The sequence below is a fragment of the Bacillus rossius genome (genome assembly GCF_032445375.1).
Source record: "Bacillus rossius redtenbacheri isolate Brsri chromosome 4 unlocalized genomic scaffold, Brsri_v3 Brsri_v3_scf4_2, whole genome shotgun sequence".
Classification (NCBI taxonomy): Eukaryota; Metazoa; Arthropoda; class Insecta; order Phasmatodea; family Bacillidae; genus Bacillus; species Bacillus rossius.
Genome location: NW_026962011.1, coordinates 27,316,671 through 27,342,019, shown reverse-complemented (window position 1 = coordinate 27,342,019; position 25,349 = coordinate 27,316,671). Strand labels below are relative to the sequence as shown.

The 25,349-nt window shown below is 43.7% G+C and overlaps 1 protein-coding gene across 1 annotated transcript in view; it reads left to right on the top strand.

Annotated features, from left to right (window-relative positions):
• Positions 1–22,929, top strand: part of LOC134541961 (peroxidase-like) — a 36,627-nt gene extending 13,698 nt beyond the window's left edge. The window contains exons 6-13 of the mRNA XM_063385723.1: positions 8,702–8,888; positions 12,477–12,674; positions 13,346–13,493; positions 13,708–13,864; positions 14,234–14,401; positions 18,141–18,339; positions 21,439–21,544; positions 22,701–22,929. Of these exons, the coding sequence (XP_063241793.1) occupies positions 8,702–8,888; positions 12,477–12,674; positions 13,346–13,493; positions 13,708–13,864; positions 14,234–14,401; positions 18,141–18,339; positions 21,439–21,544; positions 22,701–22,767 (1,230 nt within the window). The 3' untranslated portion in view covers positions 22,768–22,929. The remainder of the gene's footprint in view (positions 1–8,701; positions 8,889–12,476; positions 12,675–13,345; positions 13,494–13,707; positions 13,865–14,233; positions 14,402–18,140; positions 18,340–21,438; positions 21,545–22,700) is intronic.
• Positions 22,930–25,349: the final 2,420 nt, after the last annotated feature.

Sequence of the window (25,349 nt, the reverse complement as noted above, 5' to 3'; positions counted from 1 at the left end):
CCTTGAATTTGATCCTCAAAAATCGCCAAAATTTGCCAAAATTGGGCAAAAATTGTCCAAAATTCCTCAAAATTCGCCAAAATTTCCATTTCTGTGGAAAAAAATTCCGCCAAAAAATCTCAAAAAATTCCACAATTCAAAAATCAGGATTTCGAAAATCCTCAAAAGTCGTTTTACCCTAGAAAGAACCCAAATTCCTAAAAGCGGCTTAAAACTCCTAAGAGCTAGCCGCTCTAAGCCGTCGAGGTCATGACCTTGAAAATTAGGATGCCATGGCAGCCATATTGGATGATGACGTCACCGTTGCAATTTTCGTTACGGCCGCCATCTTTAACTTTTTTATTTATTATACGATTTTAATGAAAAAAATTTAAAAAATTATAAAAAAAATTAAATAATAAAACTTTAATAAAATATTAAAAAAAAACATACATTTACGACACGGAGTTCGGAGTCCTCGGTTCGAACCCGACGAGCGCAAAAAAAAATAAAAATGGTGACCGATCCTTCCCCCCGTGGTGACTTTTGGCAGACTGACTCCCACCACTTTTCTTAAAGCATATATATCGTCACCCAGTATGACGTCATGTCCGACATCTTGTCTTCGTTGCTGGAGACCACCATCTTGTATTCGTCGGCGAGAGTGCGCTGATAACATGTTAGTTTAGTTCTTATCCGCTAGAGTGCAGTAATCATTTATTACTGTGACACCTGCCATCTTGAAATTCGGCCGCCATCTTGGAAATCCGTAATTATTTAGCTAGGAATTCGGGAAAAGTTCCAAAACTCATTAAATAAATAGCTCATTAATTTACATATTGATTCGATCCGCTCCTGTCCTTGGTTCGATACCCGATCGATGCAATAATATTTAATTTTATGTAAAAAATAATAATTGCAATAAACCATGTTCATCATATATTTAAAGAACCTCTAAATCCTCTACGACCACCATCCTATCAGACATCAAGACCACCATATTGGAAATTCGTAATTTTAATGCTAGAGATTCGGGAAAAAATTCAAAATTCATTTAATAAATTTGTAATCTATATACTGATTGATTAAATCGACTAAGGTCCTTGGTTCGATCCCTGGCCGATACAAATCAACTTTAATTTTAAAAAAGTATCAGAAAAGTGTAAGGTTCGAGAAATAAAACACCTCAAAGTCTTTTACAAACATAATATTTATTACACAATTTCTATCCTACTACAGAATCACTTGCGAAAGCCAGCAATCTTATAAACATTTAGCCCTGCATAGACGTGCATCGACTACTTCTTAGCTCCAAATGGCTACAAATGCTTCAAAAGGCTCCAAATGCTCCAACAGCTCCAAAAAAAAGGCTCCAAATGCTCCAATAACCACCAAATGCTTAACACAGCTCCAAATGGCTTCAAATGCTCCAAACGGCCTCCAAATGCTTGACAGCCTCCAAATGCTTGACTGCTCCAAACGGCTCCAAATGCTCCAAATGTCTCCAAATTGCTTCAAATGCTCCAAACGGCTCCAAATGCTCCAAATTGCTCCAAATGTTCCAAACGGCTCCAAATGCTCTAAATGCTCCAAATGCTCCAAACAGCTCCAAATGCTCCAAACGGCTCCAAAAGCTCCAAATGTCTCCAAATGCTCCAAACGGCTCCAAATGCTCCAAATGTCTCCAAAAGGCTCCAAATGCTCCAAACGGCTCCAAATGCTCCAAACGGCTCCAAATGTTTCCAAAAGGCTCCAAATGCTCCAAACGGCTCCAAATGCTCCAAATGCTCCAAATGTCTCCAAAAGGCTCCAAATGCTTCAAAAGGCTCCAATTGCTCCAAACGGCCTCCAAATGCTCCAAATGGCTCCAAATGCTCCAAATGGCTCCAAATGCTCCAAATGGCTCCAACAGCTCCAAAAGGCTCCAAATGCTTCAAAAGGCTCCAATTGTTCCAAGAGCTCCATCTTCAATTGATTCCAACTGATTCCAATTACTTTTCTTATCGAACTTGGCATGGTTACTAACATGTCTTTATTAGTATACATTTTGACTGGCAGTGGTAACGTATTTTGCACCTTTAAGTTATAAGTTTTATTTAGAAATCAGATTTCGATAAATGGTAGATACCATTTGGAAAGAAAATATATTAATTTATCTTCAAGTTTATACACATTTAATTTAAGCCATTATTGTATGTAGCCAGCTTCCCTCAGTTCTTTGAGTATGAAGGATATTTCTTTAATGTTCGAATAGTTTCCTGCACAAAGCGATCCATGTAGTAGTCGTAGCCTGTCAACCAATATGTTAGGATCTTCCCATGAGGTATAATCAAACTCTTCTGCTGCGTTCATCATCCTTGCATGTTTATAATAAATATTATTATCTCTGGTGTCTATCGTTTTAACACCAACCTCAAGGTCACTTTCGTCATCGTGACAGTGATTATCACAAGCTTGATCAGGATAATTTATTTTATTACGACGTTTCCATCGTTTTGGTCTCAAACCACCATCACAGTCTTCGCTCTTACATGCTTTTGATGCTTCAGCACAGTACTCAATCATGTCAGCCTTAGATGTGTCAGCACAGTCTTCGTTCACGACAGCTTCTGATGTGTCACCACAGTCATCAATCATGTCAGCACCACAAACTTGATCAGGATAATTTATTTTATTACGACGTTTCCATCGTTTTGGTCTCAAACCACCATCACAGTCTTCGCTCTTACATGCTTTTGATGCTTCAGCACAGTACTCAATCATGTCAGCCTTAGATGTGTCAGCACAGTCTTCGTTCACGCCAGCTTCTGATGTGTCACCACAGTCTTCAATCATGTCAGCACCACAAACTTGATCAGGATAATTTATTTTATTACGTCGTTTCCGTCGTTTTGGTCTCAGACCGCCATCACAGTCTCCGATCTTACCTGCTTTAGGTGCTTCAGTACAGTACTCAATCATGTCAGCCTCAGATGTGTCACCACAATCTTCAATCATGCACGCTTCAGATGATTCATCATAGTCTTCGACCTTGTAAGCTTCAGATGGTTCTCCATCTTTCTGATTTTCATGGAGACGACTAGATATTGGAGTAAATATATTTTCATTTCTAATGTGGTTACAACTTCCTTCGTTTGTTTTAGATTTTAAATTATTATCTTGATCTAGATCAGTAATTTTAGCATTAGCTTTTTCGCCTTCGTTCCTCTTCCGCGATGTTGTAGCCCAGTCTTCGTTATCTTTATTCATCTTAATTGTACAGGTCTTGTAATGTCTATCCAAGTAATATCTTCTACCAAAGGATTTCTGACACTGACTGCAATGAAATGGTTTTTGACAAGGACCCAAATTACACTCGCTTCTCTCATGTCGTTTAGCATTCTTTCTCAAGGTAAACACCTTGCTACAGTATCTACAGTGATGACGTTTCGATACAGCGTCAGATCCTAAATCGGAATTCATATTAGTTACCGAGACTAATGCCAGATGCAAACTAAGAGTTTTAAATTAGATATATTACTTAAATAGAATTTTTTAATTATTTCATCAGCGAGAATTAATTTATCTCATTCAAAGGTACTTTTTGCAAGTAGTTCTGCTTTTCAACAACAGATGTCGCCACATGTTACTTGCAGGTAAATAATATTTAGTTCTTTTATGCGGGATGCGGGATGCTCACTAACGATCGAAATAGAACGATGGCTTCGCTAGACTCCAAGGAGAAGGAAGTTCGTCCATCCTGTTAGTGCTTCTTAGATTTCTCAGAAATTATTTGACTGAGTAATGATAATTTTTTTTTTTTTAATTTCCGCCTGATAAAAATATTACAAGTAATGATTGAGTAGCAGAAGTTCACTAATTATATGCAACCTTGAATAAAAAATGACATGCTTCATTAAGTAAAAAAATCCTTCATGCAGAGATAAATTCCTCATCAGTAACCAGAAGCACTCGGAGAAAACCATCAGATGTATAGTCAGGAATAATCAGAAGCACTCAGTGAAAACCATCAAAATATTGTCAAGAATAATCAGGAGCACACGGAGAAATCCATCTAAATATTGTCAAGAATAATCAGGAGCACACGGAGAAATCCACCATAATACTGTCAAGAATAAACGGGAGCACACGGAGAAAACCGCCATAATATTGACAAGAATAATCGGAAGCACACGGAGAAAACCGCCACAAGTTTTCTTTGATATAAAATTTCAGGAAAAAATAATAAAAAATAAAAATAAATTAATAAAAAATTTAAAAAAATAAAATAAAAAATACATAAAATTCTGGCTTGTACTAGAACTATATCTTTGCTCAACAATGAGAAGTTCACAAGCTAGCAGAATCTGTTTATGTATTTTTTATTTTATTTTTTTAAATTTTTTATTAATTTATTTTTATTTTTTATTATTTTTTCCTGAAATTTTATGATATCAAAGAAAACTTGTGGCGGTTTTCTCCGTGTGCTTCCGATTATTCTTGTCAATATTATGGCGGTTTTCTCCGTGTGCTCCCGTTTATTCTTGACAGTATTATGGTGGATTTCTCCGTGTGCTCCTGATTATTCTTGACAATATTTAGATGGATTTCTCCGTGTGCTCCTGATTATTCTTGACAATATTTTGATGGTTTTCACTGGGTGCTTCTGATTATTCCTGACTATACATCTGATGGTTTTCTCCGAGTGCTTCTGGTTACTGATGAGGAATTTATCTCTGCATGAAGGATTTTTTTACTTAATGAAGCATGTCATTTTTTATTCAAGGTTGCATATAATTAGTGAACTTCTGCTACTCAATCATTACTTGTAATATTTTTATCAGGCGGAAATTAAAAAAAAAAAAAAATTATCATTACTCAGTCAAATAATTTCTGAGAAATCTAAGAAGCACTAACAGGATGGACGAACTTCCTTCTCCTTGGAGTCTAGCGAAGCCATCGTTCTATTTCGATCGTTAGTGAGCATCCCGCATCCCGCATAAAAGAACTAAATATTATTTACCTGCAAGTAACATGTGGCGACATCTGTTGTTGAAAAGCAGAACTACTTGCAAAAAGTACCTTTGAATGAGATAAATTAATTCTCGCTGATGAAATAATTAAAAAATTCTATTTAAGTAATATATCTAATTTAAAACTCTTAGTTTGCATCTGGCATTAGTCTCGGTAACTAATATGAATTCCGATTTAGGATCTGACGCTGTATCGAAACGTCATCACTGTAGATACTGTAGCAAGGTGTTTACCTTGAGAAAGAATGCTAAACGACATGAGAGAAGCGAGTGTAATTTGGGTCCTTGTCAAAAACCATTTCATTGCAGTCAGTGTCAGAAATCCTTTGGTAGAAGATATTACTTGGATAGACATTACAAGACCTGTACAATTAAGATGAATAAAGATAACGAAGACTGGGCTACAACATCGCGGAAGAGGAACGAAGGCGAAAAAGCTAATGCTAAAATTACTGATCTAGATCAAGATAATAATTTAAAATCTAAAACAAACGAAGGAAGTTGTAACCACATTAGAAATGAAAATATATTTACTCCAATATCTAGTCGTCTCCATGAAAATCAGAAAGATGGAGAACCATCTGAAGCTTACAAGGTCGAAGACTATGATGAATCATCTGAAGCGTGCATGATTGAAGATTGTGGTGACACATCTGAGGCTGACATGATTGAGTACTGTACTGAAGCACCTAAAGCAGGTAAGATCGGAGACTGTGATGGCGGTCTGAGACCAAAACGACGGAAACGACGTAATAAAATAAATTATCCTGATCAAGTTTGTGGTGCTGACATGATTGAAGACTGTGGTGACACATCAGAAGCTGGCGTGAACGAAGACTGTGCTGACACATCTAAGGCTGACATGATTGAGTACTGTGCTGAAGCATCAAAAGCATGTAAGAGCGAAGACTGTGATGGTGGTTTGAGACCAAAACGATGGAAACGTCGTAATAAAATAAATTATCCTGATCAAGTTTGTGGTGCTGACATGATTGATGACTGTGGTGACACATCAGAAGCTGTCGTGAACGAAGACTGTGCTGACACATCTAAGGCTGACATGATTGAGTACTGTGCTGAAGCATCAAAAGCATGTAAGAGCGAAGACTGTGATGGTGGTTTGAGACCAAAACGATGGAAACGTCGTAATAAAATAAATTATCCTGATCAAGCTTGTGATAATCACTGTCACGATGACGAAAGTGACCTTGAGGTTGGTGTTAAAACGATAGACACCAGAGATAATAATATTTATTATAAACATGCAAGGATGATGAACGCAGCAGAAGAGTTTGATTATACCTCATGGGAAGATCCTAACATATTGGTTGACAGGCTACGACTACTACATGGATCGCTTTGTGCAGGAAACTATTCGAACATTAAAGAAATATCCTTCATACTCAAAGAACTGAGGGAAGCTGGCTACATACAATAATGGCTTAAATTAAGTGTGTATAAACTTGAAGATAAATTAATATATTTTCTTTCCAAATGGTATCTACCATTTATCGAAATCTGATTTCTAAATAAAACTTATAACTTAAAGGTGCAAAATACGTTACCACTGCCAGTCAAAATGTATACTAATAAAGACATGTTAGTAACCATGCCAAGTTCGATAAGAAAAGTAATTGGAATCAGTTGGAATCAATTGAAGATGGAGCTCTTGGAACAATTGGAGCCTTTTGAAGCATTTGGAGCCTTTTGGAGCTGTTGGAGCCATTTGGAGCATTTGGAGCCATTTGGAGCATTTGGAGCCATTTGGAGCATTTGGAGGCCGTTTGGAGCAATTGGAGCCTTTTGAAGCATTTGGAGCCTTTTGGAGACATTTGGAGCATTTGGAGCATTTGGAGCCGTTTGGAGCATTTGGAGCAATTTGGAGCATTTGGAGCCGTTTGGAGCATTTGGAGTAATTTGGAGCCGTTTGGAGCCTTTTGGAGACATTTGGAGCATTTGGAGCCGTTTGGAGCCGTTTGGAACATTTGGAGCAATTTGGAGCATTTGGAGCCGTTTGGAGCATTTGAAGCAATTTGGAGACATTTGGAGCATTTGGTGCCGTTTGGAGCAGTCAAGCATTTGGAGGCTGTCAAGCATTTGGAGGCCGTTTGGAGCATTTGAAGCCATTTGGAGCTGTGTTAAGCATTTGGTGGTTATTGGAGCATTTGGAGCCTTTTTTTTTGGAGCTGTTGGAGCATTTGGAGCCTTTTGAAGCATTTGTAGCCATTTGGAGCTAAGAAGTAGTCGATGCACGTCTATGCAGGGCTAAATGTTTATAAGATTGCTGGCTTTCGCAAGTGATTCTGTAGTAGGATAGAAATTGTGTAATAAATATTATGTTTGTAAAAGACTTTGAGGTGTTTTATTTCTCGAACCTTACACTTTTCTGGTACTTTTTTAAAATTAAAGTTGATTTGTATCGGCCAGGGATCGAACCAAGGACCTTAGTCGATTTAATCAATCAGTATATAGATTACAAATTTATTAAATGAATTTTGAATTTTTTCCCGAATCTCTAGCATTAAAATTACGAATTTCCAATATGGTGGTCTTGATGTCTGATAGGATGGTGGTCGTAGAGGATTTAGAGGTTCTTTAAATATATGATGAACATGGTTTATTGCAATTATTATTTTTTACATAAAATTAAACATTATTGCATCGATCGGGTATCGAACCAAGGACAGGAGCGGATCGAATCAATATGTAAATTAATGAGCTATTTATTTAATGAGTTTTGGAACTTTTCCCGAATTCCTAGCTAAATAATTACGGATTTCCAAGATGGCGGCCGAATTTCAAGATGGCAGGTGTCACAGTAATAAATGATTACTGCACTCTAGCGGATAAGAACTAAACTAACATGTTATCAGCGCACTCTCGCCGACGAATACAAGATGGTGGTCTCCAGCAACGAAGACAAGATGTCGGACATGACGTCATACTGGGTGACGATATATATGCTTTAAGAAAAGTGGTGGGAGTCAGTCTGCCAAAAGTCACCACGGGGGGAAGGATCGGTCACCATTTTTATTTTTTTTTGCGCTCGTCGGGTTCGAACCGAGGACTCCGAACTCCGTGTCGTAAATGTATGTTTTTTTTAAATATTTTATTAAAGTTTTATTATTTAATTTTTTTTATAATTTTTTAAATTTTTTTCATTAAAATCGTATAATAAATAAAAAAGTTAAAGATGGCGGCCGTAACGAAAATTGCAACGGTGACGTCATCATCCAATATGGCTGCCATGGCATCCTAATTTTCAAGGTCATGACCTCGACGGCTTAGAGCGGCTAGCTCTTAGGAGTTTTAAGCCGCTTTTAGGAATTTGGGTTCTTTCTAGGGTAAAACGACTTTTGAGGATTTTCGAAATCCTGATTTTTGAATTGTGGAATTTTTTGAGATTTTTTGGCGGAATTTTTTTCCACAGAAATGGAAATTTTGGCGAATTTTGAGGAATTTTGGACAATTTTTGCCCAATTTTGGCAAATTTTGAGGATCAAATTCAAGGTCAAGGTCAAAGGTCAAGGTCAAGGTCATCCAAGATGGCCGCCGTGACGTCACAATCCAAGATGGCGGACGTGCCCACACGCTCCACAGCCAGAAGCCATGTTCCAGAACATACATTCGTATACTACTACTGCCTGTGCAGTAGCTGACATGCGCTGTGCGAGGGAAGCTGGAGGGAGTAGTTGCTGGGTGTGGTGCAGATGGACCAGATCACGGGCTACCTGGACGGCTCCAACATCTACGGCTCGTCCCTCGAGGGCCAGCGAGAGCTGCGGGAGATGTCCGGGGGCCGGCTGAAGGTGCAGGACCTCAGGGGTCGGCCCATGCTGCCCAAGAACGACGGAGAGTGTGTGGACGAGACGAACACACTCACGTGCTTCAAGGCGGGTCAGTCCTGCAGCCCTGTTTCTACCACCAAGTTTATGGACAGTTTTTGTATAGTTTTTCGTTTCATGTTATATGGACTCCAATGCCATCGTCAACTCAAAAGTTTATACACACACATTTTTATGGACACGATAACTGCTGCAAGGGGTGGAAAAAACAAGGGTTGGAGGACAAAAAGATCATAACTCTCTTCGTAGGCACACCATCGAATCCGTTTAAATCCTTACTAATATTATAATGCGAATGTAACTCTGTTTGTCTGTCTGTCGCGCTTTCACGCCAAAACTACTGAACCGATTTAAATTAAATTTGGTACGCAGATAGTCTAGAGCCTGAGAAAGGACATAGGCTACATTTAATGCGAAAAAAGGATTGTAAGGGGTTAAAAGGGGGGGATGAAAAGTTGTATGGAAGTATCGTCATTTTTAGAGCTAGAAGCTTGAAACTCATTTTTTAGGCTGTTGATTCGATATAAATAAATATGACATTCAAAGTTTGTAAAAGTTTTACCCTCAAGGGTGTAAAATAACAATAGGGAATAGGGGATTAAAGTTAGTGTGGAAATATGTAAGGTTTATGTGAATATTTTATAAGTTTGCGACAAGAGACAAAATATTTGAGCTATTCTGATGTAACATTTACAAAGTCATTACAAAATGTGAAACTGAAGTTAACGCGAGTAATAAACTTGCCAAGCACCGCGCCGTACACAATGCAACCGCTCGAGGGGGGGGGGGGGGGGGAGCGCGGCGTGGTACGGCGCGGTGTAGGTGGGGAAATATGCCTAAGTGTGCTTACCCGAACAGACACGTGAGGGCAGACTACTGTGCCACACGCATGCGAATACTGATTTTTTCCGCTGAAAATTCGTTATTATTCACTGCAAATTGATTACAATTCGATTTGCTTACACGATTTTTTGTTTATTTAATTAATATTCTTCGTGAAATACAAATAACTTTAAGTTTTTGGGTTAGGTTATTAAATATTTTTTCTTTAGTTGGGTCATTGTTTTGTTTATTTCATTCGTCAAAAGTAGATTACTTTCGAATTCTAATATGCCTAGAATACCCAAGAGGAGAATATGTTTTGATACCCCGTACCTATTCCAATAATTCCGACTGATTTACCATTTCAATTTAAAAGAGTGCAGTTTCTCCTGAAAGTAGCATTTGCAATAACATTTAATAAAGCTAAAGGACAGACGCTTAAAGTTGCAGGAGTTCATTTAGAAAAAAAAAATGTTTTTCCCATGGGCAACTCTATGTGGCATGCTCACGTGTATCAAATACGCAAAATCTTTATGTTTTGACAAAAGATGGGGAAATAAAAAACGTAGTTTATAAAAATGTACTTAAATAAACTCATATTAATATTTTGTACCTTATGTACTTACATACTTAAATAATTTAATAAGCTCTTTGTAGTGAAACACTGCAAATAGCTCATTAAAGTATTTATATGTATGTGTCTTATTTGTAAAATAATTAGCCTAAATAATTAAAAATGCTACCCAAAGACACTATTCCACGCGGACGAAGTCTCGGGCACAGCTAGTTGTTTATAAATCCTATAACATTATCTAAAACATTTGTCTGAAACAATTTTTTATACAACTAACCATTGCTGAAAAGGGTTGTGAGGCCTTATTTTAAAAATACTTCACGAATTCTGTTTATGTAAACTTCCATTACTTTTGTCTTTTCGTAAATGACACTCATACATTTTGAATTTTTTCCTTGTCGCGACTAAGGCCCATTAAAATTAATTCTTTTTAGGACCTTGTTGGTTGACAACTGCTTAATACCACCATGTAGCAACAGTTTACAGCGTAAAGTGCGGAGACTCGTACATGGCTGCAGGAAACTTGCTTCTCGCTGTTTGAGTTACGCCCCAGCGCCTCCCTTCCTGACTGGGGTAACCAGTTCCTCCGGACTCGCAGGTACAGGAGCTACACTCTGACCCAAGCCGACTTTATCAACGTCCCGACTACGACCTTCGTGCAAACCTGCAAGTCCACACTCCACATAACGTTTAAGTATTAACTATCGTCACCAAAGCAGCTGTCATCAGTGCTATGTCTACTGAGAGTCTGATGCTGGCCAGTTCGCCCAATGGAGCATGGGAGTGCAGTCTCCAAGGGATAATTCATGCATGTACTCCAACTAGATGAATTTCGTGTTTTCGTAAAGGCTACACTGCATAAATTCACAGCTACTCGCGAGGATGAATGTGAATTTAGAGTTTGGCATCAAACACTTGTAGTGAGCTCGGAACCGTTGGGTAGGTCATGTAGAGGAAAGGCTTAACTCCCGCCACTTGAGCATGTGTGCTGACGATCATGCCAACCGCTGATGTCTGTCACAATTACTCATTGTTGTTGGGCGATTGTCTGGCATGCCTAGTTAATGAAGGCTGAACAGAAAAAAAAACTGTTATGAAGAGACAGCATGTGTACTTTCACTTCTCTTATCAGTTAGTAAAAGCCTTGTGCATGGCGTGGGACTTGGTGTAAACCACCTTCAGTGCTGAGCTATAATTAGGCTTAGACAAGCCCGGCTCAAAATGGTGACGTGGGTCCTGCTCTCGAGGGCTCAGTTCCACCAGTCAGCCTCAGCAGCCACGCCGTGTGATGGCCGTCCTTGCAGAACAACAGCACTTGACCTAGACGCGATTAAATTCTCGAACGTAGTTTTGGAATGATGCTCAATGAGTACAGAATAAAGCACAAAACTGTTCGCTTGATCACATAATTTACACTTCTTAACGCACGCAATGTACTCATATTTAAGGCCCACACAAGATGACTCCAGGGGTTTTGTACATGAATAATCAGTGGAAGGCGGGGCAGTGCAGTGTCAGACAAAAAGTAAGAGCATGGGAGGCAGTGAGTGCTGGAGCAAGCTGCTTGCTGCGGATCTCCACAAGCACAGCACTACGCTACAATGTACCACCAGGGCTCGCACTGTGCACGTAGACGGCTGTATGTCCTTCCTTCCACCCCTTACACAGGACCTCGATGGTGTAATGTTCTGCGTATCTCTGTCGGGCTCCTGGGTCTACACCTTCATTCCTACGCTGAGAATACGTTTATTCAGTATCCATTCATACTATCACAATTTAAATGGGCTTCGTTAAAAACAACTGTAAAAAATATGTGAAGACATTACAAAAATCGTAAGTAGAACAGAACAAACACCATAGAGAAAAGTTGCGAAAATTATTTATAACCAAAAATAAAAGGGAAATGATAACTGTGCTAGAAAAATTAAGAAAAAAAATAAGTATCGTTAGCTGGGTGAACAAGGTCTCGGTTATGTTAGTGAGCATGCGAGTTTACAGCTTTCACAGAAAACAATAGCGAGTTAATAGGACAAATAGCATTTAACTCCCTTTCATATATCGATGTATACAGTATGGAGCGAGTTGAAACATGGTAGAAAATTAGACTTGCATTCGGGATTACGAGGTTTTAACCCTGCCTTCCTAACATAAACTAGATTCTTCCAGCTCCCAACAGTGTACATATCCACCAGAATTGCCCTCGCATACAGCATATAGCATGTGTGTATTCTACGATGTGTGCAGGAGACAGCCGCGTGAACGAGCAGGTAGAGCTGGCAGTGATGCACACCCTGTGGATGCGCGAGCACAACAGAGTGGCTGGAGAGCTGGAACGACTGCACCCAGCCTGGAAGGACGAGACCTTGTTCCAGGAGTCCAGGCGCATTGTGGTGGCTGAGATGCAGCACATCACATACAATGAGTTCCTGCCTCTCGTGCTGGGTGAGCGCCGTGCTACTGTGTGCTACTGCGGCTTGCAGTAGACACACGCGCTCGTGCACACAGAGGGTCGCTTTAGATGACATTTAGTCCTTCTTGCACTTTAGCCTCTCGTGATTATTTTTATTTCCTTGAAATAATAATTTTTGTGCCTGACCGAATTTCCTGCATTCACTTATTTCAGTGTAACCATACTGTGTCGTGATTGAAGCATTAGAATGCCGCAGTCCATGTTCATAATGTCCAATTTACTGAGAACAAAAATACTTAAATGATTGTTAAGTTTTTCTCTAATTTTTGTTCAACCTGTTGTAAAAGTAATCTTATCTAGTATGTTATGTATAGTGATGATACGAACAGCTTTCTGATAAAATTCTTTCTGGATATTACTATCAAAAATATTAATAAATTTAAATGTTTACAGTGCAATAAACAATTTATCACGAGGTCAGGTAGATTGTAAAATCCAAGCCAGATAAATTTAAATATAACCAAAGTGTGATTTTAAAACATATTAAAATGGTCCATTCATATTAGGTACTTCTTTATTTATCTCAACATCATGTCTGACACCTCCCAGAGGCACGTGTCCTCTGCTGGATGCAGCCCTGTGGCGCTGGGCAGGAACAGCAGTGCTACAGTGAGACAGTGACAGTTACCGGTGCTGTTCACAGGTCGGAACTACATGGACCAGTTCGAGCTGGCGCCCAGGGACTCCAACTTCACGCGGCTGTACGACGATGCTCTGAATGCCGGCATCACTAACGTGTTCGCCACCGCTGCCTTCCGCTTCGGGCACACACTCATCCAGGGACACATGAAGTACGTCACTGCCTCGCCACACTAGAGCTGTCCTGGCTTGATACCATGTAGCAGTGTGGTGGGTGCTGGCCAGGCATGTAGCAGTCTTGTCAGCACCTCAGCATACACACAGAAGCTGAATGAAGGCCTGCAATGCCTGACATAATGCAACTGCCTCGCCACGCTGATGGTTCTTGCCTGAAGCTAATGCTGGTTGTTGTTGATGCTGTGCCAGGGGACTGAGCCAGTTCGGCACGGTGCGTCAGGACCTGTTGCTGCACCAGCATCACTTCTCGCCCTTCGTGCTGTACAAGGAGGGTGCACTGGATGACTTCGTGAGGGGCTTGTCCACACAAACTTGCCAGCGCTTCGACCGCTTCTTCTCTAGTGAGGTGAGCTCTGCTAGTACCTTTAGTTCCACCACATTCACAAAAATATTTGTCAATATTATCCTACCCATATCTTTCTGTTTTAGAAACGTTTGATCATTCTGGTACCTGTACAAAAAAAAATATTTTTTTTTCGTATAACTTATATTTATATCAAAATTAGCAAATAGCCCTTAAATGTTCATCTCAGAAATACGTTTTTAAATTTTAATAGGTAAGTCCCCAAAATGTAAGAAGTATGGATTTGATTGCTTATTTTGTAGTGCACACACACATACGAACACACATTTACGGTGTACAAATTGAAAAATGTATTAAGTAATATAGGTAATGTGTTGCCTTCGACGTGAGCGGGAGGAGGCTCTGTTGCAGCTGACTGACCACCTGTTCCAAGGCGACCTCGACTTCGGCCTGGACCTGGTGGCCTTGAACATCCAGCGAGGACGCGACCACGGCCTGCCGCCCTACGACGACTGGCGCGCCGTGTGCGGCCTGCCGCGCGCCTCCTGGGACCAGCTGCGGAACGACATGGACCCGGCGGTGAGTCCCCCAGTGCGCACTTGCGCACCTCCTGGGACCAGCTGTGGGACGTCATGGACCCGACGGTGAGTCCCCCAGTGCGCACTTGCGCGCCTCCTGGGACCAGCTGTGGGACGTCATGGACCCGGCGGTGAGTCCCCACAGTGCGCACTTGCGCACCTCCTGGGACCAGCTGTGGGACGTCATGGACCCGGCGGTGAGTCCCCACAGTGCGCACTTGCGCACCTCCTGGGACCAGCTGTGGGACGTCATGGACCCGGCGGTAAGTCCCCCAGTGCGCACTTGCGTGCCTCCTGGGACCAGCTGTGGGACGTCATGGACCCGGCGGTGAGTCCCCACAGTGCGCACTTGCGCACCTCCTGGGACCAGCTGTGGGACGTCATGGACCCGACGGTGAGTGCCCCAGTGCGCACTTGCGCGCCTCCTGGGACCAGCTGTGGGACGTCATGGACCCGGCGGTGAGTCCCCCAGTGCGCACTTGCGCGCCTCCTTGGACCAGCTGTGGGACGTCATGGACCTGGCAGTGAGTCCCCCCAGTGCGCACTTGCGTGACTCCTGGGACCAGCTGTGGGATGTCATGGACCCGGCAGTGAGTTCCCCCAGTGCGCACTTGCGCACCTCCTGGGACCAGCTGTGGGACGTCATGGACCCGGCAGTGAGTCCCCCAGTGCGCACTTGCGCGCCTCCTGGGACCAGCTGTGGGACGTCATGGACCCGGCAGTGAGTCCCCCAGTGCGCACTTGCGCGCCTCCTGGGACCAGCTGTGGGACGTCATGGACCCGGCAGTGAGTCCCCCAGTGCGCACTTGCGGGCCTCCTGGGACCAGCTGTGGGATGTCATGGACCCGACGGTGAGTCCCCCAGTGCGCACTTGCGCGCCTCCTGGGACCAGCTGTGGGACATCATGGACCCGGCGGTGAGTCCCCCAGTGCGCACTTGCGCGCCTCCTTGGACCAGCTGTGGGACGTCATGGACCCGGCAGTGAGTCCCCCCAGTGCGCACTTGCGTGACTCCTGGGACCAGCTTTGGGATGTCATGGACCCAGCAGTGAGTCCCCCAGTGCGCACTTGCGCACCTCCTGGGACCAGCTGTGGGACGTCATGGACCCGGCAGTGAGTCCCCCAGTGCGCACTTGCGCGCCTCCTGGGACCAGCTGTGGGACGTCATGGACCCGGCAGTGAGTCCCCCACTGCGCACTTGCGCGCCTCCTGGGACCAGCTGTGGGACGTCATGGACCCGGCAGTGAGTCCCCCAGTGCGCACTTGCGCGCCTCCTGGGACCAGCTGTGGGACGTCATGGACCCGGCGGTGAGTCCCCCAGTGCGCACTTGCGCGCCTCCTTGGACCAGCTGTGGGACGTCATGGACCCGGCGGTGAGTCCCCCAGTGCGCACTTGCGCGCCTCCTTGGACCAGCTGTGGGACGTCATGAACCCGGCAGTGAGTCCCCCAGTGCGCACTTGCGCGCCTCCTGGGACCAGCTGTGGGACGTCATGGACCCGGCAGTGAGTCCCCCAGTGCGCACTTGCGCGCCTCCTGGGACCAGCTGTGGGACGTCATGGACCCGGCAGTGAGTCCCCCAGTGCGCACTTGCGCGCCTCCTGGACCAGCTGTGGGACGTCATGGACCCGGTGGTGAGTCCCCCAGTGCGCACTTGAGCGCCTCCTTGGACCAGCTGTGGGACGTCATGGACCCGGCAGTGAGTCCCCCCAGTGCGCACTTGCGTGACTCCTGGGACCAGCTGTGGGATGTCATGGACCCAGCAGTGAGTCCCCCAGTGCGCACTTGCGCACCTCCTGGGACCAGCTGTGGGACGTCATGGACCCGGTGTTCTGTCTCCCTTCGAGCTGTGGCTTCAGTTGAGCGGGAGTGAACCTGACCCTGCGGGGAAGGTGATGTCGTCTGAGGTGTCGGAGCTGTTGCCGGTTAAAGTATCCGAGACATGATCCAACAGGTTCGTGGAAAGGGTGCAAGGATGCGAATATATAGCCTCTCCGCACCAAGTGGCAATCCTCTGCCTCCACGTGGGCACCGCTGCTGGGGGTGAATCGTGGTGACTATGTTGGGATGGGTAGCTTCAACCTCTTGTCATAGCATCGCCTTGACTGAAGAGGACAATGCCGGGGTTAACTCCACTGCAGTGCATCCTCAATTGCATGTATGGGACCAGAAATGGTGGATTGGCTGAATCTGTGGGCAACAGCAGATGCGATGGAAACATTTCTGGGGGGTTCGACTGCCGAGCCCTGGAATTTCGGCCCCAAAGGGCCCCATAGTGAATGTATCAGGCCTATGGTAATGGTAGGACTGAGTATGGCGCTGCGGTGTTGCGTGCACCTGGGATTAAAAAAGAGCTTAAACCGCTTGACTAGGTGTGATACATTCCCCTAGTTCAGTGGTCGGGGGAGGTACCGAGGCAACCCCGGGGCCTTCCTGCGCGCGCACCATGGTGCCATTTCTAGTCAGGGCTTCCTGCGATCGCCACCGGATGAGTTCAGGCACTTCCGGGCCTTAATCGGCTGTAAATCTGCCGGGCCGTGGTACGGCAGGTAGGAGGGTAATCCGAGGAGACGAGGACATCCTGTGGAGTAAGTCTGAAGAGTGGCAGTCGGTTAGCAGCTGGCGAACAGTCTGCCGAATCAACGCCAAGTTGTTAGTAGTACGGGAAGAATCCATGAAAGATTGAACGGTGTCCCGCTTAGTTTTCCTTCAAGGCCCTGGATTCTGATTGGATAGGACTCGTACTTGGTAGTGGTGCTCCGATCGCTTGGAGCAGTCTCCAAGGGTTCCCTACCCCTATGCGGAGTCGACGTTGTGAGCGACGACACAACTCCGGTATTAGCCTGGATAGCTAACAGAGATTGGATAGGCCGCCACCGGACCAAGGGTTCACTGGGTGTTTTGAGGGGTCCCAGTGTGATGTGGGAGATTGGGGAAGGCGCCAGCAGTGCTGAGAAAGTCTTAGGGCACAGGACACAGCCAACTGTCAGGTTAGCTGAGTGTGATAGAGGGGCTGAGGGGGCAACTATGCTGGTTTGGGACCCCAGCCCTGGTCGTTTCCAAAGCTCTAATACCCTCCCAATCAACAATAGGGAGTGATCCCTAACAGTTCTGTATTATAAAAGCTCTGGAATGTCTTAAAATAGAACTGGTACGATACTCCCACACTACCCTTCAAAGGCACATATTGGGAGGGGAACGTTAAGAAATGCCGGCCGCAAGGTCGGAATATATCTGCGGCTTCAGTTGGCAGTGCGGCTGTGACTTGTCTGGTTCAGTTATGGTTATATGTTCCCTTCGTGCTTGGCTGAGACTAAATCGTGCTTTTATCGGACGTCAATTTCTATGTTCATGTTTTTACCCTAGAAAAAAAATTATAATGTCGCAGCTATTTTGTTTCTTAGTTCACACCATTTTGGATTATTACAATGCTGTCCTTAAAAAAAACTACCAATATTTGGTAGTGTACACATTTCACTGCTATCACAATTTTATGCACAAACATGCCTCTCGTGTTGGCAATGAGTAAGCAAAAGTAATTCATGTGAAACAATCTACGTATTTGATTTTGTTAATAACATTAGTATTTACAACATGTTCTAAAAAAAGTGGGTGACAGTAGTCGGAAATACGGTGGTGGTTACCACTGAAGCATAGCGGTCTCTTTGTGAGGGACTCGACCCTGGCGAGCTCCTGGTTGAGGACTATGTGGTGTCACCCAAAATGTGAGGGCTTTGTTGCAGAGCGTTGAGATGTTGCGGCGGCTGTACGACGACGTGCACGAGGTGGACTTGTTCGTGGCAGCCGTGGCCGAGAAGCCGCTCCCCGGAGCCCTGATGGGACCGACCTTCGTTTGCCTCGTGGGAGACCAGTTTGCGCGTCTGCGGCGCGGGGACCGCTTCTTCTACGAGGAAGGCGGCCAGCCGTCGTCCTTCACACACAGTAACTACTCGCTACCAACTCCCCAGCCATCGGCCTTCACACACAATAACTACTAGCTACCGCCTCCCCGGCTGTCGGCCTCGAGAGCTGTGGTCCCCTACATCCATCGGCACCTTTATCACACCAGCACTATCTACATCCTTCAACCATTACTTTCGTTGCTCTCTGCAGCATCAACATCGTCTTTACCCTCACCACCATCATCATCTTCATCAATTACTATCTTCATTACATCATTATCGTTACAACAATAATTCTAATTTACACATCATTATTTCTTCAATCATATCTCAGTTTTCTACACAGCCTCACTACCTATGAAAATAATGTTTGGCATTTTAAATCACTGGGCTTCTTTGCCAATGTAACTTCTTTCTCGTAGTCACATCAAGGAGTCTTATATATCCGGCTTTGTGCAAACCATTTTCTATGAAGCCTTATTTTCCCTACGTTCACTCAGGTCCTATGAATTCTTCCTGGTCAACCCTCCGACACACCTCGGCCAGAACAGTGTCACTATATGCAATACACCTTCTATATGGACTTCCTATAATTACAGTACTTATATTTATGGATGGTTCTAGGCTTTCCTTCGCCTGGGGTAGAAATTTTTTATATCCCCCCCCTTTTTTCTTCTCCGCCAATCACAAACAACAAGAAATGTATTAGGTGAAATTTATTTACATCCATGTACATTATACATTAAAAAATTAATTAAATCTTATCATTATTTGTGAACTTACCAGTGTTTGAGTTTTTTCACCTAATATATTTATAGAATTAATATAGTATTCATGGATCAATGGAACCCCAAATAATAAAAAAAAAAACTCAATTTTAATTGTGTTACAGTATTACAATGTTGAGAGATTTTATGATATAGGTAAACTTACTTTCACTGTTGTATTAATTAAATCCTATACATATTCAAATATAATTTTAAAAAAATTCTGGCCCATCTGACGTCCCTCTAACCCGACGCCCGGGGCAGGTAGCTTCCTGCCCACCTCCAGATCAAATACTGCTTACATTAGCACACATACTAAACATTTACGTATTATTTGTAATTGCATGTTTGCCATAGAAGCATATGCCCTTGTATTCTTCAGAACGGTTAATCAAAAGATTTTTTTAATACTTAATTTCTATGAGGTGAAAAGTAGACCAGCACTGTCACTTTTCTAAAAATTTGAGTTAGTTATTTTTATATTTAAAGCATGAATTTACATCACAATACATTTGAAGTTCTCATATTTTTCTTATAAACAGTTAGATGTGACTCAAAAGTTATGTGCAGGACAAACTATGTTTTTTTTCTCGTAAGTGTATCTGGGTTTGATTCAGAGTTATCCATGTATAACGAGAGAGACCGATATGAGAGGTTGGCGTGAATGTAGGGCTACCGTACCGAGGTTTAGCCAGCCATTGTGATCGTACCTCTTGCGAGCCTCTAGTTGTCGAAGTAACGCTAGAGAGAACTCAGTGTTGACCTCGTCTCTAAGTGCACGCGGGTTGAGCAGGAGGTCCTGAAGTGGCGGTGGTTGTGCAGGTCAGCTGCAGCAGATCCGCAGGGCCAGCCAGTGTCACCTCACCTCTTGCGAGCCTCTAGTTGTCGAAGTAACGCTAGAGAGGACTCAGTGTTGACCTCGTCTCTAAGTGCACGCGGGTTGAGCAGGAGGTCCTGAAGTGGCGGTGGTTGTGCAGGTCAGCTACAGCAGATCCGCAGGGCCAGCCAGTGTCACCTCACCTCTTGCGAGCCTCTAGTTGTCGAAGTAACGCTAGAGAGGACTCAGTGTTGACCTCGTCTCTAAGTGCACGCGGGTTGAGCAGGAGGTCCTGAAGTGGCGGTGGTTGTGCAGGTCAGCTACAGCAGATCCGCAGGGCCAGCCAGTGTCACCTCACCTCTTGCGAGCCTCTAGTTGTCGAAGTAACGCTAGAGAGAACTCAGTGTTGACCTCGTCTCTAAGTGCACGCGGGTTGAGCAGGAGGTTCTGAAGTGGCGGTGGTTGTGCAGGTCAGCTACAGCAGATCCGCAGGGCCAGCCAGTGTCACCTCACCTCTTGCGAGCCTCTAGTTGTCGAAGTAACGCTAGAGAGGACTCAGTGTTGACCTCGTCTCTAAGTGCACGCGGGTTGAGCAGGAGGTCCTGAAGTGGCGGTGGTTGTGCAGGTCAGCTGCAGCAGATCCGCAGGGCCAGCCAGTGTCACCTCACCTCTTGCGAGCCTCTAGTTGTCGAAGTAACGCTAGAGAGGACTCAGTGTTGACCTCGTCTCTAAGTGCACGCGGGTTGAGCAGCAGGTCCTGAAGTGGCGGTGGTTGTGCAGGTCAGCTGCAGCAGATCCGCAGGGCCAGCCAGTGTCACCTCACCTCTTGCGAGCCTCTAGTTGTCGAAGTAACGCTAGAGAGGACTCAGTGTTGACCTCGTCTCTAAGTGCACGCGGGTTGAGCAGGAGGTCCTGAAGTGGCGGTGGTTGTGCAGGTCAGCTACAGCAGATCCGCAGGGCCAGCCAGTATCACCTCACCTCTTGCGAGCCTCTAGTTGTCGAAGTAACGCTAGAGAGGACTCAGTGTTGACCTCGTCTCTAAGTGCACGCGGGTTGAGCAGGAGGTCCTGAAGTGGCGGTGGTTGTGCAGGTCAGCTGCAGCAGATCCGCAGGGCCAGCCAGTGACACCTCACCTCTTGCGAGCCTCTAGTTGTCGAAGTAACGCTAGAGAGGACTCAGTGTTGACCTCGTCTCTAAGTGCACGCGGGTTGAGCAGCAGGTCCTGAAGTGGCGGTGGTTGTGCAGGTCAGCTGCAGCAGATCCGCAGGGCCAGCCAGTGTCACCTCACCTCTTGCGAGCCTCTAGTTGTCGAAGTAACTCTAGAGAGGACTCAGTGTTGACCTCGTCTCTAAGTGCACGCGGGTTGAGCAGGAGGTCCTGAAGTGGCGGTGGTTGTGCAGGTCAGCTGCAGCAGATCCGCAGGGCCAGCCAGTGTCACCTCACCTCTTGCGAGCCTCTAGTTGTCGAAGTAACGCTAGAGAGGACTCAGTGTTGACCTCGTCTCTAAGTGCACGCGGGTTGAGCAGGAGGTCCTGAAGTGGCGGTGGTTGTGCAGGTCAGCTGCAGCAGATCCGCAGGGCCAGCCTGGCGAGGGTGCTGTGTGACAACTCGGACGACATCGCCGTGATGCAGCCTCTAGCCTTCCTGCAGGCCTCATTGTTGTGAGTACCATCCTCACCACCAGGGTGGTGGCAGACATGAAGACATCATTTGTCAGGATGAATTTACAGGTTCATCTTGCTTTCATTCAGAGCTGCTAAATGGTTATATACTTTTCACGTATTGTTACAGTACACATTATTAGTTCGACAGTAGTCCACTAACACTGAAAGGGATATGAAATCTTATTAAAAGCTGGCTGTCATGCTGCATGCACTGCACGTTGAAAAATCTTTAATTGAATTGTTATTTTGCTGAGATATTTCCAAATACCATTGAGAGTTTTTTTTTACTACCTAGTCGGCTGAATTAATGTCATAATATGAGCTGGGGGGACGACTTTTTGAATAATAGTGACTATCACTTCTCATAGTGGCGAATAACTGTATTAGAGATCATTGTTTTCTTCTCTCTGTTCAAATATAATGTCTGGTGATTTGTAAGAATCACGGCACGAAACTTAGTCGCTGCTCTGCCAAGCAAGGGATGACTCGTCCACAAGTCCCTGCAACTCTAGGGAGATGCCCCGCCCCAGTGGGCCCTGCCCCAAGATGTATGATTGGCTGGCTGTGGGGTGGGTTGTAGCATCTGGAAATAGGACTCTGTAAATATTTGGTCCTACTGTATAAGCTGTTGTGACATCTAAGATAGGGTAAATAATTAAATACATAAATTAAATTGAATGGAAAAAGAAATGAATCCGCTAAGTATTATTAAATTTAAAAAAATATTATAACTTCAAAATAGCTATCATAATCGAATCCGCAACGATGAGACAATTAATTTAATATAAAATAACAGATATATGAGACTACACATATTAATATTATATATTATATAAACAAGATGGCTGCCTCCACTATAATGCGAATCCACGATGGCTGATTCCAGCAGCGATACCAACATAACGAAAAGCGCAATGTTTGGGAGTGGGGTACTCAATGGCAATGTAACTAAACGGGCATCGGTTTGGAGTAGAGCCCTCGATTCCAAAATGGCGGCCCAAAATTATGTAATCCCAAGATGGTCCGTGCAAACCCCTGAATCCTAAGCCCCCAGCCCCTGTCCCAGAATGAACTAAACCTACCTACTTTCATATCTGAAGCATGGCTGTGGTATGTTTGCATTCCACCCCTGTGAATGGCCAACTGTCTGCAGGAACCAGAAGGTCGGCTGCGCAAGCGAGTCCATACCTAAGGTGGACCTTAGCGCTTGGGCCAACTAGGCCGTGGCCAACCTCCGAGGCACCATGTGACCACGCCTGACGACCAGAGACAGACCAGACTGCCTTGCGAGGATATTAGCCTCCTCCGTACTCAAGCAATGTATAAATGTCATTTGTGTGCAGAATTAGATGTAATAAACTATCAAATATTTGTAAGCTAAGTCTAAACTTTTTATTTTTTTGCAAACCTACGAACTTTTGAAAAATCACACAAAATGTATTTTGTGACCAATCACATTTCTACACTTTATTGATATGGCAAAATGTTTGTGAAAATTTACAAAAAGACTAGCTAATAACCTGCGGCTTAGCTCGCACAATTTGTGTTATTGGTGGTAGCTTATCATTGAAAGAAAAGTACATGATTAATTCCAATAAATATTTGTACTAAAGAAATAAAAACAAATTTTCAGGTGCATAAAAGATTGCATTCATAACAAACCGTTTAAAAATGAAATTTTTTTAAGTGGTTAAGCGTAGGCCCTTTTAATTGTTAGTATAAAGTATCTGATTTTATAGCTTGTCTTTTAGTGTGTTCGAGAATATATTTTACCTTTATGAAATCAATCTTATCTACATTTTATTTCACGAGGTAAAGTTTTAAAAAATTGTGAAACACGCATCTATATCATTTTAATTAAGTTATTGTTATAGTTTACAATACACTTTAATGTAATATGCTCGAATGTTCCTCAAATCAGGGATGTTAATTCCAATGAAAATTATGTACCTAAATAAGAAATGGATAAATTATGCAACTAACATCCCGACGTATTTTTTGAATATGATAACGGTCAACATACAATAGACTAGTAATCATCAAGCACATTGAGAGGATGTTTTACATTGGAAGTACGGTACTCATTTGTGCCCAAACATGTGCGTCATAGCTCAATAGGTAAATAATATATTTTCTCGTGTTAACTTTCAAACTTTAACATGTGGAATTGCAATATTTAAACAGTATATAAATTTTTTTCCAATGGAATCTCGGGACACAAACATCTATAACATATACAATATAGGTTCTAAGATCATACATAACGACATACACATTTCGTTCAACATTAATTGGAAATACTTTGATCAAAGTTAATTAAATGGCACACAAATAATCTTAAAACATTCTGCCAATCACGTCTAATATCAAATGTAAGTAATTACTACCATTCTATTATTTTTAAAGCTGTCAACCGAGTTATATGTGCATTCGTAAGACAGTGGCCCTGCCACAGGCTTGCAAAAGCAAGGGAGTTCACCAGAACATGCATCCAGTAAAATAATATCACATAATTGAAGAGTACATTCCACACATAGTAAAACTGACATCGGGACATAACAATCCAAACCTGAACCAAACGTAGCGCTGTGCCACGGCCATCGTCCCAGTTAAACGCACACATCCTTCGAACCGCGCTTGTTACAGGGAAACTCAAGCAGCTGAACGTGAATGAGAGTACACAAATCTTAAAATCAACATTTTATCGTGAACTCGAACAAGGAAATACCATCAAAAATGAACAACCCCTAGTATTTTGAGGAAATGAAGCATATCCGATGCAACAAAAATGCGTACAACAAACAAACGGGGAAGGGTGGATTAGCGAAACATAGTGATCAAGCCCTCACAAATCCCAGGCACAAAAGAATTAAAGAAAAGTATAAATTTAGTAAAAGGATGGATCCAAACCAAAACTTTACGCCAAACCTTCCCTTAATTATGACGGAGACAACCTATCCACACAAAATCAATTACTTCCATGCTATGTGTCATCGACTGATTGTACCGCACATTTAAAAATAAACTGAATTTAAAGTAGTGTACAACGCGGAGACAGATGATTACAGTCTGAGAATAAAATAATAAATGACAGAGAGCAAAGCCTCTGCCAAAGCAATGCGGAAGCGACAACACAGAAAATAAGGGGTAAAAAGGGTAGTGAGGGAGTGGGGAGGAATGACTCTATGGGGTAGGAGGGGAATGGGGATAGCGTAGTGGCGCGCCGCGCCAGTTCAAGAGTTCAAATTAGTATCACTACAATCCCCTGCACAATCCGTCCATAAGTCTGCCCAAGGAACAGATTTATAATTTACAGTTCACTGCCCGCCGAAAAAAATAATAATAATAATACTCCTGTTCTGACAGTTAAAGGCCATAAAAACAACACAACTTTATTCAAAGTGTAGAAGAACGTTTTTTTTTTTTCCTTTTCCCGCGCTTGAAAAGTTTCGTCAAACACGTAACACTGCTTTATTTCACCACAGTATACTGGCACAATACAATTAAAAATTTTCCCGTGGTCACGGAGGTTTAAGACAGTTCAGAGAGGAAAGTCTCGAATGCCGCAGCACTTCAGACGACGCCTGTCAGCGGCAGTTGCTGCGAGCCGCACCGCGTCAGAGGCGGATGGGAGAAGTGTCCAAGGAGACGCGGTGACATCATCCCGACAGCCACCCGCCCAGCAGAACTGTGCTGCGGGAACGAGGGACTCTAGCTTGCAGCGGGTCGGGGAGAAGCTTGTAGGGATTCTAGTTATGGGAATTGCTTTCAAATATTTACTCTTACTATTTAGTAGGCTTAT